This window comes from Monodon monoceros, unplaced genomic scaffold (genome assembly GCF_005190385.1).
Source record: "Monodon monoceros isolate NGI ecotype Baffin Bay Population unplaced genomic scaffold, NGI_Narwhal_1 Super_Scaffold_9, whole genome shotgun sequence".
Taxonomy (NCBI): domain Eukaryota; kingdom Metazoa; phylum Chordata; class Mammalia; order Artiodactyla; family Monodontidae; genus Monodon; species Monodon monoceros.
In genome coordinates, this window is record NW_021703786.1 from 55,684,996 (window position 1) to 55,703,846 (window position 18,851).

An 18,851-nucleotide genomic window follows, 5' to 3' on the forward strand; every position below is an offset into this window, starting at 1 on the left:
TGAATACCAGTAGGTGGGGATCACTGGGACCAGCTTAGAAGGCTGCCTACTGCAGTACTTCTCCTCCACCCTTGGTGCAAAGTTGTTTAATCCATGTAGTCAAATTTAGTAATGTTTTTCACATACTGCATCTTAACCTTAAGACATAGCGAGAAAGGCTTTCCTCACATTCAGGTTACAGAGTAATTCACCTACGGGTTCTTCCAGTACTTATATGTTTTCACATTTTACGTTTAGATCTCTGGTCCCTTTGGAGTTTATTTCGATACGGATCCAACTTTTTTTAAAATTTTTTATTGGGGTATAATTGCTTTACAATGGTGTGTTAGTTTCTGCTTTATAACAAAGTGAATCAGTTATACATATACATATGTTCCCATATGTCTTCCCTCTTGCGTCTCCCTCCCTCCCACTCTCCCTATCCCACCCCTCCAGGCTGTCACAAAGCACCAAGGTAATATCCCTGTGCCATGCGGCTGCTTCCCACTAGCGGATCCAACTTTTGACAAAAGGCTACTTCCGATGTTATTTACTAACACGTCTGTCTTTCTCCCTCCGATTTAATATGCCATTTTATCATATGCTAAACTTTCATATGTACTTCGGTTCATTTCTGGGCTGTCTGGTCTGTTTCATTGCTTTGTCTGTCCCTCGGCCCCATCAGTACTGCAAATGTCTAATTATAGATGTTATAAGTATATTTTAATATCTGGTGGTCTTTTCTCCTTCTTTTCCTTTTTAAAGGTATTTCTCGATATTCCTATGTGTTCATTTTTCTATATGAACTTTAGAGTCAATTTGCATAGTTCCAGGGAAAAACAATCACAAAACAAAAGAATCCTTTCTGGTATTTTTATTGGGTTCCCATGTTAAATTCATTAAATTTAGCTTTGACGTTGAGTTGTCCTATCCAAGAACAAGGGGTATCATTCCATTAGTTCAAGTCTACTTTCGTGCCTTTCAGGAGTCTTCATGTTCTCCTCCTAGGGCTTTACACATTTCTGGTTAAGATGCTATGTATCTAAGGGGCATCTGATCCCTTCTTCTTGATGTCTCTCTCCTTTCCTGATTTCCATCTTAGCTTCCACAACAGCACACTCTCCCTAGCTTCCTTCTGTCTCTCTGGATATCTCTTTTCAATCTCATTTTCTGGCAACTCCTCATTCCTGGACCCCCAAATGTTGGAGTGTCCCAGAGCTCATATCAGGCCCCCTTCTCTCTATGTACAACCTCCCACATCGCTTCATCTATTCCATCCACTTTGTTTTTCAACTCATGCATTTACTATCCCAAGCCCACTTCTCAGTTCTGAGCTTCAGACTCACATATCCAATGCCTATATAGACCTAAAGGTATCTTAAATTCCTCTTTCAGTCCTTCCTACCTCAATGTCCTCAGTTACTAAAGCCAGAATCCTGGGAGTCATATTTGATCCCTTCTCTTCTCTATCATTCCTTCTAATCCATCATCAGGTCTATTGACTCCACCTCCAAAATATATTTAAAATTCAACTATTCTCATCTTTACTGCTACAATCCTAATATACGCCACCATCAAGTTTACTACAGTAGACTCCTAACTTGTTTTCCATTTCCTCTTCAACCCATTCTGCATATTTAGCAGCCAGAGTAGTATTCCAAAGAGCCTCACCTCATCTTTATCTTTTACGCCTGCTTTCATTATTCTACTCCAGTCGCCTTGGCCTTCTTTAGGGTCCTGTAATGCGGTTGCCGCCTCTTTCTTGCTTTGGAGACTTTGCATATGCTGTTCCCATTGCCTGGAATGCTTTTTAATCTACTCTTTGAAAGGCTGAGACTCCTCATAGTCTGTTTTTGATTCTCCTTCATCAACCATCAACCCTCACCCCCATTATTCCTCTCTAGGGCAGCCAGATGGGTTTCTTTTCCTCATACCATTCATCACAGTTTGTAATCATATTGATTTGTGTGTTTGTCTGTTGAATGTCAGTCTATGGGTACCACGAAGGCAGGGATTTTGTTTTGTTCCCCGCTATACGCCATGTGCCTATCGTGTTGTCCACCATACGATGAGGAACGAGATATCTACTGAATGAAAGAATGGAAGAAAATACATTTAAAAGTCTAGTCACTTGCCAGATAGAGACAGAAACAGAAACCAAAGAGTTCTAATATGAAGAGAAAGGTAATATTAAGTGACGTCACGTGAAAAAAGGAAATAAAATCTAAAAACTTCCAAATTCATTATAGAACTATCGATAGAATAAGAGTCAACAGGGAGTAATGGCATTTGTTTAAAGTTTTAGGCGTGTTGCAGAAACTAGAAGCAATCCTACTGCCACACTGCTCAGCTAACACATCAGGGTAACGGCGCCCTTCCTTTCTTCCTGACGGTCAAGGGCATGCCCCAAGTTCTTCAGCAAACCAGCACCCTGAACTTGCAAATTAAAAAGCTAAATTCAGCTGCTTTCTGACAACCAGTTTTACCTCCCTGAAAGACTTCAGCAGCTTTTAAGGTTACCAGTACATTTAAAATCCTTCTCTCTCTTTTTCAATAAAAGAATGAAAATGAAAGTGACAAGTAGAAATTTAGGTTCAAAGCTAGCTTACAAAAAATCTGCAGAATCTAAAAGCACAAACTCATTGCAGAAAATATTACTTTTTCTCCCACCAGGACTGAAAAGATTCATCCAATGTCCTACACACCTTCCATCCTACCCCATGTCCCACTGTTAATTAGTTCAATCAGTATGACATTAAAATAAAATGTCAGTTTTTCAATGTGAACAAACTCATTTTACGTAAAGTGGCAGATAAACACAGCCTGCAGAGGAGGGACAGGCCATCTTCCCAGATGCACATCCCACCATCTCATCCAGCGCTCTTCCTAGATGACTCTAGTAGAGAGGACCTAATCTCGACTTAAGATAGTCATCAACTGGAGAGACTTCAGTCTTTCCACAATGCTGTCTTTTAAAGGGCAAAGTTTGACACTTTTATTGTGATTATTAATATGTTTCAATTTTCTCAACTTCTCATTTAATGTTTTCTATTAATTGTGCTTTCTCTTTGTTGCTTTTTACCCTATTTTCTCTCAGGCAGACTGAGTTTTCTTTATGCCATTTTATTCCTTCCTCTGATAAAGCCGCACGTTCGGTTGTGAGGCGGTGCGCCGTTAAGGACGATAGGTTCAGGGGCCACCTGCCTGAGTTAGTTCAGACACGGCTACGCCACTACTTGGCTCCGGGACCTGAGGCAAGTTCCTTACCCTTCGTGTGTCTCGGTTTCCTCATCCGCATAAAATGGCGGTAACACACTCTCCTCATCTGGCTGTCGGCTTTAGGGACAGACTACACGCGGACTGTTTAAAACAGTGCCGGGTACATATGGTGTGAGCACTTCACAATGTCAGCGCTATTATTATTAGCGTTCTGAAAAATTAAATATGTAAAAATTTATTTATGTAAAAATACACCCTTTTTCCTGTCTAGTTAATTAACATCTATATTCTTCCCATAAGGAGTACAAAAGTCTTTACTTCTCTATATTTCTCACCACTATTTTAATTTTTGTTGCAAATGATGACTACAGACTTCTTTTTCCTCCTTACAATCAATACTTGTTCAGATTTCACAAAAAGTTTTACCTACTTATTTGTTCGATGTTGCTTTTTTGCATTCCATATTTTCCTCCTGCATTTATTCTCCCTTTTGCTAAAGTATACCCTCTAGAGATTTTTCAGAGGGTCTATGGCCCTCTCAGAATAGTAAACTTTCTGAGCCTATACATGTCAGAAAACGTTTTTATTTTGCCCACACTCTTGAATGATAACTTGGCATGGAATAAAATTCTAAGCATAAACTTCATTCCCCTTCACTGTGAAGATACCGCTCCTTTGTCTGTTTACACTGACTGTTGCTAATGAGAAGTCTGATGTCAGTGTGAGTCTCATTCCCTCATGGGTAGTTTGCTTTTCTTCTTGGGAGCTCTAAGCATTTTTATTTATGTCTAACATTCTGAAAGTGAACATAATGTACTTAAGTTTCATTAAAAAACTTCATATGTTTTACACTCAGTGTATTCTTTCATTCTGACCCCTAGACTCTTCTTTCCTTCTGGAGCTCCAGTTAGATGGCTTCTGGCTCTCCTGGATCAACCTTATACGCAGCTTGACCTTTCTTTAGTACTTCCCATCTCTTTTTCTTTGTGATGAGGTCTGGATGAAGTCTTCAGCTTGATCTTCTAGCTCACTAAGTTGTTTAAAGGAAGTTTAGTCAAGAAAAAAATTTTTCTAATTGTGGTAAACTTTATGTATAGTAAAATGCACACATTTAAGTACACGAATCAGTAAGTTTGAAAAGTGTGTACACCCATGGAACTGACATGCCAATCAAGATACAGATCATCTCCATAATCTCAAAGAGTTCCCCCACTGCCCATCCCCCTTTCCAGTCAACCCCCAACCCAGAGCAAAGCACTGCTCTGATTTCTATCTGTTCTTAAACTTCGTGTAAATGGCAGCATCAAGAAATTACTCTTTGGCGACTCCTTTTCAGCATAATGTTTTATTCATCCACGTTGTTGCTGTATTGGCCATTCATTCTCTTCAATCCTGATTAGTAACCACTGTATGATGACACTACAAATTGCCGACTCCTTCTACTGGTGGACAATTCACTCTTTCATTGTGCTTGATCTGGTTTTCATTTTCTAAATCTCTAATCAGTTCTTTTTAATAACTACCTGTTCTTGTTTCTAACTTTGCACTCCTATTTTAGGACCATAATTCTCTCCTTTATCTCTTGGAGAATATGAAATAGGTTTATTCTAATGTCTTTCACTCCTTGCTCTGGTCCCTTGGGGGTGAGGTTTTTTATTTGTTGAGCTTATTGTCTCCTTTTCATTGGTCTGGCCTTTCTCAGATGTTTAACTGTTATCTCGTCTCCTTTCCCAGAGTCCTTCTACGTACGTGTACATCTTGGCCTTTGTTGGCCTCTTGTTAGGCGGCTATCTTGGCCAATATACCTATGATGTCTCCGTTACAGTTGCTGAGGTGGTTACTTGCACCGGCCATTAACCTCCCGGTGCGGCAGCTGGGTAAACTCCAGCACAGTAGCTGAGATGCTTCCTGAATGGCAGCTCAAGCCTCACAAGGCAGTCTTTCCTGCAAACTGTGACCTCGGCTTACTCCTGGGCCTTCATGTCTGCTTCATACTGTATTTAGGAGTGATTCACATCTTTAAGGTTCACTGAGAATCCCCCTTTTGATTCCATAGTGCGGCTATGCATTAACGTGGCTTTAAATACACGTATTTCATATTACTGGGGGATGTTCTGGAGTGGGAACGGGAGATTTAAGCTTGTACTCCTAAGACCATCACATTTGAAATTCATAGGTTCTTTTTAATCTTTTCCATTTTTACATGAGCATTAGAAAACAGAATCCAATCCTTATAGCATGTCTTTCATGCCAAAAAACACACCAAACATCCTGAGTTGAAAGTAAAATAGGTGCATAGAGAGATTACGAGTGAGGACACGCACTTGCAAAGTCCTTGTCCCCTCCAGGTCGAGCTTGCTTATTCTCTTATTTCAACTTCTTTCCATGGCTTCTATTATCATGGTGTCATGATCATATATTTTTAGTTAGATAAATATATATTTTAGGTAAATATACTTTTAGTTCAGCCCCATCCTATAGTTACCCATTCCCACCCTGCTCATTCTAATATTCAACTTCTGCTGATCTTATATACGTGACAACACAAAAATCAATACTGCAATTGAGTAATTGCTAGAATTCTGAGTAGTGACAAGGGACTAACAATCTTCCTATTAATATAATTTGACACTGTTTGAAGTCAAGACTCAGAATGAACACATCTCTACTCATGACAACACTCCTACTCTACAGCCTCAATTTAAAAAAAACCAAGTTTCAAGAACAGTATGATTTCAATAAGGAAAATGATCAGTTTTGAGCATAACCTTTTGATCAGTATAAAACTGTTTCAATTTTCTAGGCTATTCTGCTATAAAGTTTTATTCGTTCCAAGAGTCTCCAATTAGTGTAAATCCCTTTCACTTCTTCTTCTTCTTCTTTTTTTTTTTGTTACGCGGGCCTCTCACTGTTGTGGCCTCTCCCGTTGTGGAGCACAGGCTCCGGACACGCAGGCTCAGCGGCCATGGCTCACGGGCCCAGCCGCCCCGCGGCATGTGGGATCCTCCCGGACCGGGGCACGAACCCGCGTCCCCTGCATCGGCAGGCGGACTCTCAACCACTGCGCCACCAGGGAAGCCCCCCTTTCACTTCTTCACACAAGTAGCTGAACACTGGTGGAGAACAACAGACAGTGCTCGGTGGTGTCACTGTACACTTATAACCTCAAATGTCAAGTGGGCGCTCAGATCTTCCTAGCAGCAAAACTACTACACACACCTGTGCGTTCCCACTCTCCAAAATGAGTATTTTCATTTCCCCTCCAACCTCCTACACCACATCTCCTAATCTTCACTCTCAGCTCATGACCTTGCCTCATACTTTATTGAGGAAATGGAAGCAATCAGATAGGAACATCTTCATCTTTGCCATCAGCCAAGCTTCGAGGTTTCCTGCATCTGTATTCATATTCTCTGCCTCTCATCCTGTTGCTAAGGGTGAAGCATCCCTGCTCCCATCTAAAGCTGACAAACCTTCCACTTGTGCTTGGGATTTCATTCCTTGCCTTCTCAAGGATGTTATTATTACAATTATCTCCCTCCCTCCTGTGTCGCTGGTTTCTCCCTCTGTTCTGAATCATCCCCACCTGCATACAAACATTTTCTAGTATCTCCTTGACCTCACATTCCACTCTGGCTGCTGCTTCTAGTTTTCTCTGCTCTCATTCGTAGCACACATTCTTGAGTTGTCCAGAGACATCCAACTTCTCACTTCACTTCCCCATCCTGCTCAAATGGGGCTCTGTCCAGCCTTTTCTCCTTTGACCTCTATGTTGCCTAGTCTAATGGTTAAGCTCCTGCTTTTATCTTACTTGATGGCACAGCAACATTTAATATGATAACTGTACTCTTCTTCTTGAAATGCCATCTTCTCTCGGCTTCTGTGACATAACCCTCTTCTGATATTTCTTCTACCTTCTTGGTTGCTTCTTCTCTCTCTTTGCTCGTTCTTTCATGTCAGACCACAAAGCTAAATGTTGGCATGGGCCTCCTCCTCCTTTCTATCCAGTTCCAAGACTTTACATACAATCTGTATACCAATAACTCCAAAATTTCTATTTCCAGCCTGGACTCTTCCCAGAACTCCAGATTTGTATGGCTAAGAACTTACTTAGTATTTCTACCTAGACATTTAGTAGCCGTTTCAAACCTAACACAGTCAGGAGACAACCCTGATTCCATCTTTGCCCCAGTTTCATGTCCTCCTCCTCAAGCTTCTCTTCCCCCATCTTTCTCGCCTCAGCAAATGGTACCATGCTTACCCAGATGCTCCAGCCAGAATCTACTTGTTACCCTTCATCTCTCTCTACTACTCTCTCATCACGCCAATCCACGAGCAAGTCTAGTCCACCTTTCCACAAAACATACCCTGAATCAGTCCACTACTCTTGGATCTACAATAATTCCTTGTTCAAGGCACTCTCGTTGAGCTGCCTCTCCTGGATTCCTGCAATAGCAGCTCTAAATGTCTCCTTGCTTCCTATTCACACAGCAGCCACAGTGATATCTTAAGACATCCATAAGATTGGGTTGCTCCCTGCATAAAACCCACCAGTGGTTTTCTACCACACTTAGCCAAAATCTGAACTGTTTAGTCTGGATTACAACATTCAAAATGATCTGGCCTATGTCCATCTCTGATCTCATGCTACACCACTGCCCTGTCACTCAGCATCCTCCAACCACACTGGATGATGTTTGGTACCTAAAACACCACCTATTATTGCAAGAGAGACTTTTCTCTGCTGTTTCCTCTGCTCCACCTGCTCTTTTCTTTGACCTTTGTATGGCTGACCCCTTCCTGCCATTATTATCTCCTTAGAGACTCTTCTCACCGATCAATATTTTATGTATTTGTTTATTCATATTTTGTGGAATCTGCAATCTACAACACAGGAAATGCTCAATAAATATTTTAAAATAGATGAGTAGATGGAATTTAAAACACTATTTTTATGATACCAGGTGTCAACTATCATTATTGTTAGTAACAATAAATAACAATAGCAATGATACCTTACACCTATTGAGTGATTACTATATGCCAGGTACCATTCTAAGTACTTCACATATATTACTTCATCCCCCAGCAGCCCTACCAGGTAGTTACCATTATTATTCCCATTAAAAAAAATTAATTAATTTCCCCCACTTTATACATAGGAACCTGAGGCATGGAAAGGTTATATGATTTGCCTAAGGTCAAAAAGCTAAGAAATGGCAAAGCCAGGATTCAATCAGGTAGACTAATTTTAGGGCCTCCATGATTAACTACTTAATATTTTGTTATTATTATAGTTAGCAATATTGGTAATGCTAAGCAGCATTAATTGAACATCTATTATGTGCCAGGCACGTAGCCTTTTTACTTTGGTTAATTTAATCCTCACAACAAAAGGCTTATGAGGTAGTGTTACTATACTCATTTTATAGATGCAGAAGGAGAGTCAAAGAAGCTAAATTTCTAGCTCAAGGTCGTGCAGCAAATGAGTAGCATAGCCAGGATTCCAACTCAGCTGTGACTCCAAATCCTTGTTTATTCTCCTATACTACATGCCCCCATTTTCTCCATGAAGAATAAAATTTTTCCCCATGGTCCGTAAACCACAGACTCGAGGGGACTCCTGCCAATTCTGGGAAGGTCTTTCACAGTTGCAGTTTCCTCATGTCTTCTGTTCATTCAACAAACATTTAGATTGTCTGACAGGAGCTGATGCACGGTTAAACATGGAGAGGACTCCATAATTCTCAGTGTGCTAGCAGGTTTCCTTGTTTAGTCTATTCTCACCTGTGAAGAAACTTCTCATAGGTCTGGCGGAAGGCGAACCCTGCCCGACGCACCCTCACATTTTCCAGGAGTCCAAGATACTCTACTTGATGCCGGCAGCGTTCATCGTCAAAGATCTGTGGGGACTTCTTGTCGTTGGGTTTGATGCAACGTACATAATATGGTTCCTGAAGAAATGAATCGGCAAATGATAAGTTTCACTGGAGAAAAATCCCAGACTAAAGACATTGACATGTCATTAGTGTTAGCTGTGTCAAATTAAGCTCTGTGACTCTCATTTCTCAGGCATAGACTTAAAAAAAAATTCTTCCTTTCCCTTCAACTTAAATTTCCCTTCAATTAAATGCCCGGAAATTCTCAGGCATCCAGTTAAAATTTTGTATTATTATATTTTAGGACTCATCAGGAATAGTAGAAAGGGGGTAAAACTAGGGTGTAAACAATTGAGACATGTAAACATCAAGTTTTTGTGTATTTACAGAAACATGATTAAAAGTAACAGAAGGAGTAATTTAATAGAAAGAGGCAGAAGCTGTGGTAAAAATGCATTGTTGAAGAATGTAAAATAATTGGCACAGCCCTGGTACATATTAAGTGTTCCTTTCAGCTTTGAATCACTTCAGTCCTTCAAACTGGAATAGCTTCTTTGGAATATCAGTGCTTTTACGTGCCTAAAAGGAGCAAAGATAAATCTTCCCTAGAGAAAGATTACATAAACTTGGGCCTCCAATTATATCTATAAACAGTTTTGCAAATATAATGTTTGGAACAAAATAAAAGTTAACCAGATATATAAGGAGCCAAGATAACATGAATTAGAAATAGCAAAACAACATACAAAATAAAAAGATCTGTAAGGGTCCAGATATTGGAGTTATCAGATAGAAATATTGAAACAACTATGCTTAGCATGTTCAAGATGACAAAAGACAATATTGAGAATTTTTTTAGAGAACCAGAAACTACAAAAAAGAACCAAACCAAGTGGAAAACCTAGGACTTAAAAATACAATAATGGAAATTAAGAACTCAGTGGATCAGCAGAAGAGTAGATTAGAAATTGGTGAAGAAAAAAATTAGTGAACTAGAAGGAAGGTGAGAAGAATTTTCCCAGAATGGATCATGGAGATGGAAAATAAAGAAGAGAGGTTAAGAGGCACACAAGACACTGTAAAGTGGTCTAAGTAACTAGAGTCCCAAAGGGAGGAGACAGAAGGGGCAGAAGCAATATTTGAAGAGCTAATAGCCAAGAGCTTTGTAAAACTGATGAAAAACAATTAAGCTGTAACAAACTGAAGAAGTCCTACAAACTGCAAGCAAGATTTAAAAAGAAAAATGTACACCTAGGTACATGAGTTAAACTTCTGAAAACCAAAGAAGGGCAGCCAGAAGAAAAAAGGCTGACTACCTAAAGGAGCAACAAATAGACTGACAGCTGACTTCTCAAAAGAAAATATGGAATCCAGAAGACAGATGAGTACTGTCTGTGAAATGCTTAAAGAACTGCCAACGCAGAATTTCACACCCAGCAAAAACGTTCTTCAAGAAGGGAAACGGCATAAAATATTTCCAGAATTTGTCAACATCAGGCCTCAGATATAACAGGATGAAGTTCAGGCAGAAGAAGAATGGTCCAAGAGGAAGCTCGGGGATATAGAAAGAGGAAAAAAGAAGTAATAAATGAGTAAATCTAAACAGGTATTGACTATTCCTAGTAGTAATAATAATGATGATGATGTTGTCATCTTACTGGCTATATATATATATATATATATATATATATAAATAAAATAAATATTTATAAGTACATGACCAAAAGAGCGCATAAGCTGGGAGGAAGACAAATGGAATTAAGATGTTTTATGGACCTTGCATTGTCCAGGAAGGAGATAAAAGCACCAAATAAGATTAGATTTCTATAATCCAGAATGACACTGTAATAACTTGAGTAACCACCAAAACAATATTATAATGTAAATCTTCCAAAATAATAACGTGAATACATGTAGTAATAAAAAATCATTGCAATACTGAGTTGTAGTGTGTGTGGTGGGGCGGCAGTGCAAGGAAAGGATGCCTCCCTAGGTTTAACTAAACATTCTGACTCAAAAGACTTACAGCCCGCACTTGGCAGGAGTCTACCCAGGAGGACAAGAACATGGTTTGCCAGCAGGCATGTCAAGGTCGTGCAGCAGCCCACACCGCAGTCAGGTAATAGCTTGGGCACAGTAAGATGAGGTCCGTATCAGACAGATGTGGGAAGTGCCCTTGGTTTAAAAGCCTCATGCCACATAGGATTCAATATCTCTTGTAACAACTCTAATGACATAGCTTCCAGGGTCCTTGAAAGGGACATGCCTAATACATGAGTCATCACACTCAGGAAGCCAAAAGTATGTCATCCCCACCAGACAATTATCACTCTCCCAGTACAGGTGCAATTTACAAATAGGGGTAATTTTTATCTTAAGTGATGTTGCCTAGTAATATAGTTGATATACATCATACTAGGTTAACAGGGGAACAGAGCTAGAAATTTAACCGAGGTTATCAAGCAGGAGGAAGAGAATTTTGTTTACCTTTTGCCCACAGTAATCAATCAAAAAGGTTAGGAAGCAAAGAAAAAGAAATATACAAGAGACAAACAGAAAGCACTAATGAGATGGTTGATTTAAATACAACATACGATAGCTACGTTAAGAGTAAATGAACTGGGCTTCCCTGGTGGCACAGTGGTTGAGAATCCGCCTGCCAACGCAGGGGACACGGGTTCAAGCCCTGGTCTAGGAAAATTCCACATGCGCGGAGCAACTAAGCCCACGCGCCACAACTACTGAGCCTGCACTCTAGAGCCTGTGAGCCCCAACAACTGAAGCCCGCACGCCTAGAGTCCGTGCTCCGCAACAAGGGAAGCCACCACAGTGAGAAGCCCGTGCACCACAACAAAGAGTAGCCCCCGCTCGCCGCAACTAGAGAAAGCCTGCACACAGCAACGAAGACCCAACGCAGCCAAGAATAAATAAAATAAACTTATTAAAAAAAAGAATAAATGAACTAAATGATTTATTTGAAAGACAAAGATGGTCAGAAGGGATAAACAACAAAACTAACTATATGCTATTTATGAGGGACAAACTTGAAACATAAGGATATGGAAAGGTTGAAAGTAAAAGGGGGAAAAAGGATAGACCATGCAAGCCCTGGCCAAAAGAAAAGCTGCTTTTAACTTTTTTATTCATGCAAAGCTGACTTTAAGGCAAAAAGCAATATAAAGACATTTCATAGTGATAAATGACTCACAAACACTAGGAAGATATAACAGTTCTAACTTGAATAAGCCTAATAAATTCTCAAAATATTTGAAGCAAAAATGGAAGGTACAACAAGAAGTAGACAAGTTCAGAATCAAAGTAGGTTTTATCACACGTTTCAGCACTGACAAAACAAAGTAATTAGTAAGAATGCAGAAACACTGGACAATAATAATACGACTAGCAAACTAATGGATGTGTATAGAATATTAAATGCAAATAATTTTAACACATAAACAAAACATATAAAGAAAACTTCACAAATTTCTAAGGACTGAAATCACACAGAGTCTATCCTCTGATCAAATGAGATTACGCTAGAAATCAAGAGCAAGAAGATAATTAGAAAATCTTATATGATTGGAAATTAAGAAACATACTTCTAAATTACCCTCGGGTCCAAAAGAAAATTACAGTATGAATTAGAAAATATTCTGAACTCAATAATTTATGCAATCATGTGGGCAAAGCAATCTTAGTGTAAGGTATCATTTGCGTAGTATAAGTAACTTTGCTGAACAGAAACCAGTTGAATGGAATTTTACCAGTATTGACTGATTATGCACAGGAAGTGGTAACACTGGAATAGACACTTCATGACCAGCTAAGGGGTGGGGGAATGCCCTTTCATCCCGGTTAGTAACATAAAAACCTTCAGATAAGGAAGCCAGTGGAAATGCTTTCTCTATATTTAATCAGCATTCTGTTTCAATTTATAAACACCGCCTCCTCTCTCCTTTGTAAGTATCCAGATTGACTCAACCTAAGAAATCCTAAATTTGACAAATTCTAAGTGTCTTATTAAGGTTAAATTTCCAAAGTTGACAGTGATCTTATTATCTTGCACTTACGAACCTGTTTCTCCCTATATTTCTGTGAAAAACATCCTTTGCCAAAGTACACCAATCAGTATATGTATTAGGCAGAAGATACCTGATTTAGATAGATATTCATCTATTGATATTTAACATGTGTTGAACAGTATCAAATAGAGTCAAAAGCAAATTCAAGTTCATTTAATAATTTACTGACGGTTCAGAGCGCTTTATGAGGTATCAAGAAGTATATAAAATTAGTAGAAGTCATTCTTTAGATTCAAAAGGCTCATCTAGGTGGCGATAAGACATGCATTTAAAAACACTGTGTGCTATAGTTAATAATACTGTATTGTATATCTGAAAGCTGCTGAGAGAGTAAATCTTAAAAGTTCTCATCACAGGGAAAAAAAAGTGTAACTGTGCATGGTGATGGATGTTAATTAGACTTACTGTGGTGATCATTTTGCAAAATATGCAAATATTGAATCATTACGTTGTACCTCTGAAACTGATATACTGTTGTATGTCAACTGTATGTATGTCAATAAAATAAATAAATAAAATATTTAAAAGTACAACAAAACAAAACAAAACAAAACCACTGTGTGGACTCTGAGAAAATGCACTTCTGGTGATGGAGGACTAGGCAATTCATATCAACCTTCCTGAGGAAGTCACTGAATAAAAGTGCTACACAAAATATGGGGAGAGGGGAGAAATCTCAATGTATCAAGAGCTGATAACATAGCCAAGATGAGAGTAAGACTAAAGTCCAGAGGGGTGTCTTAGAGGCAACTGTCGATCTGGAGAGGCAGCCGTGAGGGGATGAAAGCTGGAACTTGAGACCTTGGATGCAGAACTACACGTTGGTCTGGAATCCTGAAGAGCTAAACCTGGGAGTTAAAAGTGAATGGAAAATAGTCTGGCACTTTCAGGGATGGGAGGCAGCTCACTGCTGAGCCACTACAGGTCCTGAAATTGGATTAAGGTTCCAGAATGTCAGAATTTGCCTGATATATCTTTTTAAATGTAAACTTTCAACTTTTCTGTTATGATTAGATGTCATTAATAAGTGGCAATATATCTGTATTCTTTTTCTTTAATCTGATTTGATAATTTTTCTCCATTTATAATCACTGTAATTACTAATATATTTGGATTTATTTCTACCATCTTTATTTGTCCCAGCTTTCCTATGTTATTTTGTCTCCTCTTTCCTATGTTTTTTAAGACTAATGATTTTTTTTCTCATTCTGGCTTCCCCCACCCCCAACCACTAGTTTGGAAGTTATAAGCTCATTTCTATTCTTTCAATGACTACACTAGAAAATTTTATATGTATTTATAACTCATGAGATATATATATACCAATACTTTTGGTACTGGTGTATATATATAACCAATACTTTTATCCTTTTCCTGAACAACCAAGGACCTTAAACAGTTGAATTATAATCACCCACCCTTCCAATTTATATGCTATTGTTGTTGTGCTACTTAGCCCTAACCTGTATTTTTAATCCAATAAAATATTATTTTACAGAGTCAGCTTATTTATATGCACCCACATATTTACCAATTTCTTTGCTCTTCATTTTGCATTTCAGACTTTCATTCAGTAATCAGACATCCTCCTATCTGACATATATCTTTTAGAATTTCCTTTACTGTGGTTCTAACTCTCTGTTTTTATTTTTCAGAAAGATTCTTTGTCGTGTCTCTGTTCTTGAAAAATATAAATTCTCTTGGTATAGAATTCTGGTTTAGTTATTTTCTCTTCAAAGCTAATCTGCTTTTAAGGTATTTTCTTCATCTTTGGTATTCTGGGGTTTCACTAGGTGCTTGGGAGCAGATTTCTTTTAATTTTTCCAGCTCGGGATACACTGGACTTCCTGACCCTGTAGAGTGGTGTCTTTCATCATTCTTGAGATTCTTTTTTCTCTTCCTTCTATCATTCTACCCACTCTCTCCTCTCCTTGTTTGACTCTGGTTAGATGCATGTTAGACCTTTTCATTTTATCTTCCATGTCTCTTAATGTGTCTCTTATAAGTTTAATGTCTTGGTCTCTTTAAGTGGGATTCTGGATAATTTCTTCAATTGTTTCTTTCATTTCCCTATTCTCTCTTCAGCTTTGTCTAAACTAATGTTAAACCTATCCACTGAGTTCTAATTATTTAGTTTTTATTTCTATCAATTGCCTAGTTACCTGCTCTCAATTACTAGTTCTCATATTTTTAGGCCCTTCATTTCTTTTTTTTTTTCTTGCAGTACGCAGACATCTCACTGCTGTGGCCTCTCCCGCTGCAGAGCACTATGAACTCCTTATTTTCCTTAGAACTCCATCTGTGGAAGTTCTTTAAGGTCTGGAATGAAGGTGGTTCCCTCACCTTGCTTCCATCAGATGCCTGGGGGCAATACCAGACCTGAATTGACCAGGCTTGAGCCTTTTCAGGCCACCCAGGTAGTGTGAATTTGGACTGCAAATCTCATAAAAGCTGGCTTACAATTACAAATTCTCAAGGGATGGTCACCCACCCTGCTTGGCTCAGTGCCAAGGACCAAGACGGGCAGTTTTCCTTTCAGATAATGAGGGGTTATTTCTAGCTCATTCTAGAGGTAGCTCTCTGGGGAGGCAGCCCTCTGGAGACCCACCGTTGTGTGTGTACATATGTGTGAGTATGCATGTGGTTTGTGGTCTCTTGTTAGTCATCCTACTCTGGGCAGGCCCTGGGCTTCCCTCCAAGGACCAGCCTTGGATACTCAAAGTCACCCGCTTCAACAGATGCTGACAGGGTGAAAGCAGCTCTGGTGCTCTAGTTATTTTTCCCTTCATTCAGTTAATTTCTGCCTTCACTCAGCACCAGGCCTGCATATTCTTTGCTTTCTTGTTAGTTCGTGACCGTATTCAGGAAGTTGGTTTTTATAACTTACCAATTTTTGGTTGCTCTCAGTTGGTTTTAGGGGGTGTTTTGTTCACCCTGTTGCTGGAAAATGCATTACTTACATGTATTTTAAAAATCTTCATGTTGATGTTCCTAGGTGAAAATCATCTCTAATTTCATTTTTTCATGTTAACCTTGTACCAAGGTAATATTAAGCTCATAAAATGAATTGGGTAGTGGCCTCTCTTCTTCCCTTCCTCGAAAACAGTGTATGTATGATAGGAATTACTGGCTCCCTGAAGGATTTGTAAGACTTACCTGTAAAACCATCTGGGCCTGAAGTTCTTGGCAGAATTGGGGGAAGGCAGACTTCTGATTAGTGATTCAGAATCTTTAAGGTTACTGATTTATTCAGGCTTTCTATTTCTTCTTGAGTTAATTTTGATAACATTTTTCTAGAAAACTAATTTTTCAAATTCACTGGCATGCAGTTGTTCATAATATTCTGATACTTTCAAAAATCTCTGCAGTATATAAAGTTGTATCATTTTTTCATTCTTAACATTATTTTCTCTTTTTAAAGTAAGTTTTTTAAAGGTCTATTTGATTAATTTTTTGATTACTTTTAGTTTTTGCTATTTAAAACTTATTTTCTTAATTTTTTTCTTTAGATTTTCTTTGGATTTCCTTTTCTGGCTTCTTGAGTTGAAGTTAACTCATTTACTTTCAGTCTTCCTTGTTTTTTTTTTTTGTTGTTGCTTTTTTAAATAAAGGCATAACAAGTAGACCACTTTAGGAGTATTTTTAAGTTCCCAAGCAGATTTAAAAAAAAAAAAAAAAAAAAAACTTTTTTAATGCTGATTTTCATTTCATTTGCTGTGAGGATGGAGATGCATCTATATATACATTTGTTAAAACAGTTGAGACTTCTTTTGTGATCTAGCATGTGGTCAATTCTTGTAAATGTTGCATGTATACCTGAAAGGAATATGTATTTCTTACCCCCTGGGTATAGAGATCTTTCGATCTATTAGATAGAGTTTAAATTTGGCTGCTGCACTCTTACTAAGGTTTTTGCTTGATCTATCTGTTTCTGGTAGAGTTGGTTTAAAATCTCGCTCTGGGACTGTGGACCTGTCAATTTTGTCTTTTACATTTTTTCAGGTTCTTTTTTTCTTTTTGCTTTATAGAGTTCAAGTACCATCATGGTTGTGCTGTTAGGTAGCTAGTTCAAAATGTCTTTATTGAGTATTTTCATTTTATTATGATCGTCTCTTTATCTGTAATAATAATTTTTTTCCCTTAAGTTCTATGTTTTTTCACATTAATATTGCTTTCACCAGGTTTTTTTTTGGGGGGGCTTGATATATCTTTACCCACCTTTTTGTTCTTAATCTTTCTGCATAGTGTCAACTAGGTAGCTCCTATAAACAACATGGCAAAACCTTGGTGTTACTGCAGATTCAGTTCTAGACCATGGCAATAACATGAATACTGCAATAGGCTAAGTCACACGAATTTTCTGGTTTACCAGTGCATATAAAAGTTATGTTTACATGACACTAGTCTATTAAGTGTGCAATAGAATTATGCCTAAAAAAAAACAACACCCGAATTAAAAATACTTTATTGCTAAAAAACGCTAACCATCACCTAAGCCTTCAGCGAGTCGTAGATCATCAAAGATCACTGGTCACAGATTACCATAGCAAATACAACAATAATGAAAATGTTTGAAATACTGCAAGAATTACCAAACTGTGACACAGAGATACAAGTGAGAAAATGCTGCTAGGAAACCTACTTGTTGCAGGGTTGCCACAAAACTTCAATGTGTAAAAAATGATGCACTACCTGTGAATTGCAATAAAACAAGGTATGCCTATACCTGGGTTTTCCACCTATCCAGTCTGTTTCGTCTATTTACATTTATGGTGAGTACCAATTAATTAGATTCATTTCTATCATGTATGTATTTTCTAAATGTAGCATTTTTCCTTTGTTTCTGCCCTGCCCACCTTCCTGCCTTCTATTAGACTGATAGGTTGTCTCTATTCTTTTGCTTGTCCCTACTCTCTCCCTCATTCCCCCACCTCACACAGCCTGGGGAGCTGTAGCAGAGACTGCTAGACTCATTGCCTACCTCACACACGGTAACTTTTTTTCCTACTTCAAAACAGAAAACTTACTTCTAAGTGGGTGCACTGCTGACCAGAATAAAAAGGCACTTCCCAGCTTCCTTGGCAACTAGGTACAGCAAATGAGATGTAGCTAAAGTGCTATATGAGACTTCCAGGAAGTCTCTTTAAAAGGGAAGAGGCTCCAATTGCCATCTTGGACCAGGAGAAGGGATGCCAAGCACTAGGATGGTAGAGCAGAAAGACAGAAGGAACTTGTCTCTAATAACCTTAGAGCTGCTATACCAGTGCTGGGATAACTTCTCCTGTACTTCATTTACAGAGAGAGAAATAAATGTCTCTCTTGTTTTTTTTTTTTTTCCCTTTTTCCTTTGCAGTACACGGGCCTCTCACTGTTGTGGCCTCTCGCGTTGCGGAGCACAGGCTCCGGACGCGCAGGCTCAGCGGCCATGGCTCACGGGCCCAGCCGCTCCGCGGCATGTGGGATCTTCCCGGATCGGGGCACGAACCCGTGTCCCCTACATCGGCAGGCGGACTCTCAACCACTGCGCCACCAGGGAAGCCCTGTCTCTCTTGTTTAAGCCACTAATTTGGGGAAGGAGGGTTCAGTTGTTTAGTAGCTGAATGCAATTGGCCATACAGAAATTATAGATGGTTCTAGAATTTTTATTTAAAAATTCACATTTAACTACCAAATTTAGAAAACAAAAGTGATT

At 38.8% G+C, this 18,851-nt stretch overlaps 1 protein-coding gene across 3 annotated transcripts in view; it reads right to left on the reverse strand.

The window, feature by feature from the left end:
- MYO1D (myosin ID) overlaps positions 1-18,851 on the reverse strand; it is a 344,440-nt gene that overhangs the window by 193,358 nt on the left and 132,231 nt on the right. For all 3 annotated transcript variants that reach the window (XM_029211074.1, XM_029211073.1, XM_029211075.1), the window contains exon 15: positions 8,986-9,152. In XM_029211074.1, the coding sequence (XP_029066907.1) occupies positions 8,986-9,152 (167 nt within the window). The remainder of the gene's footprint in view (positions 1-8,985; positions 9,153-18,851) is intronic.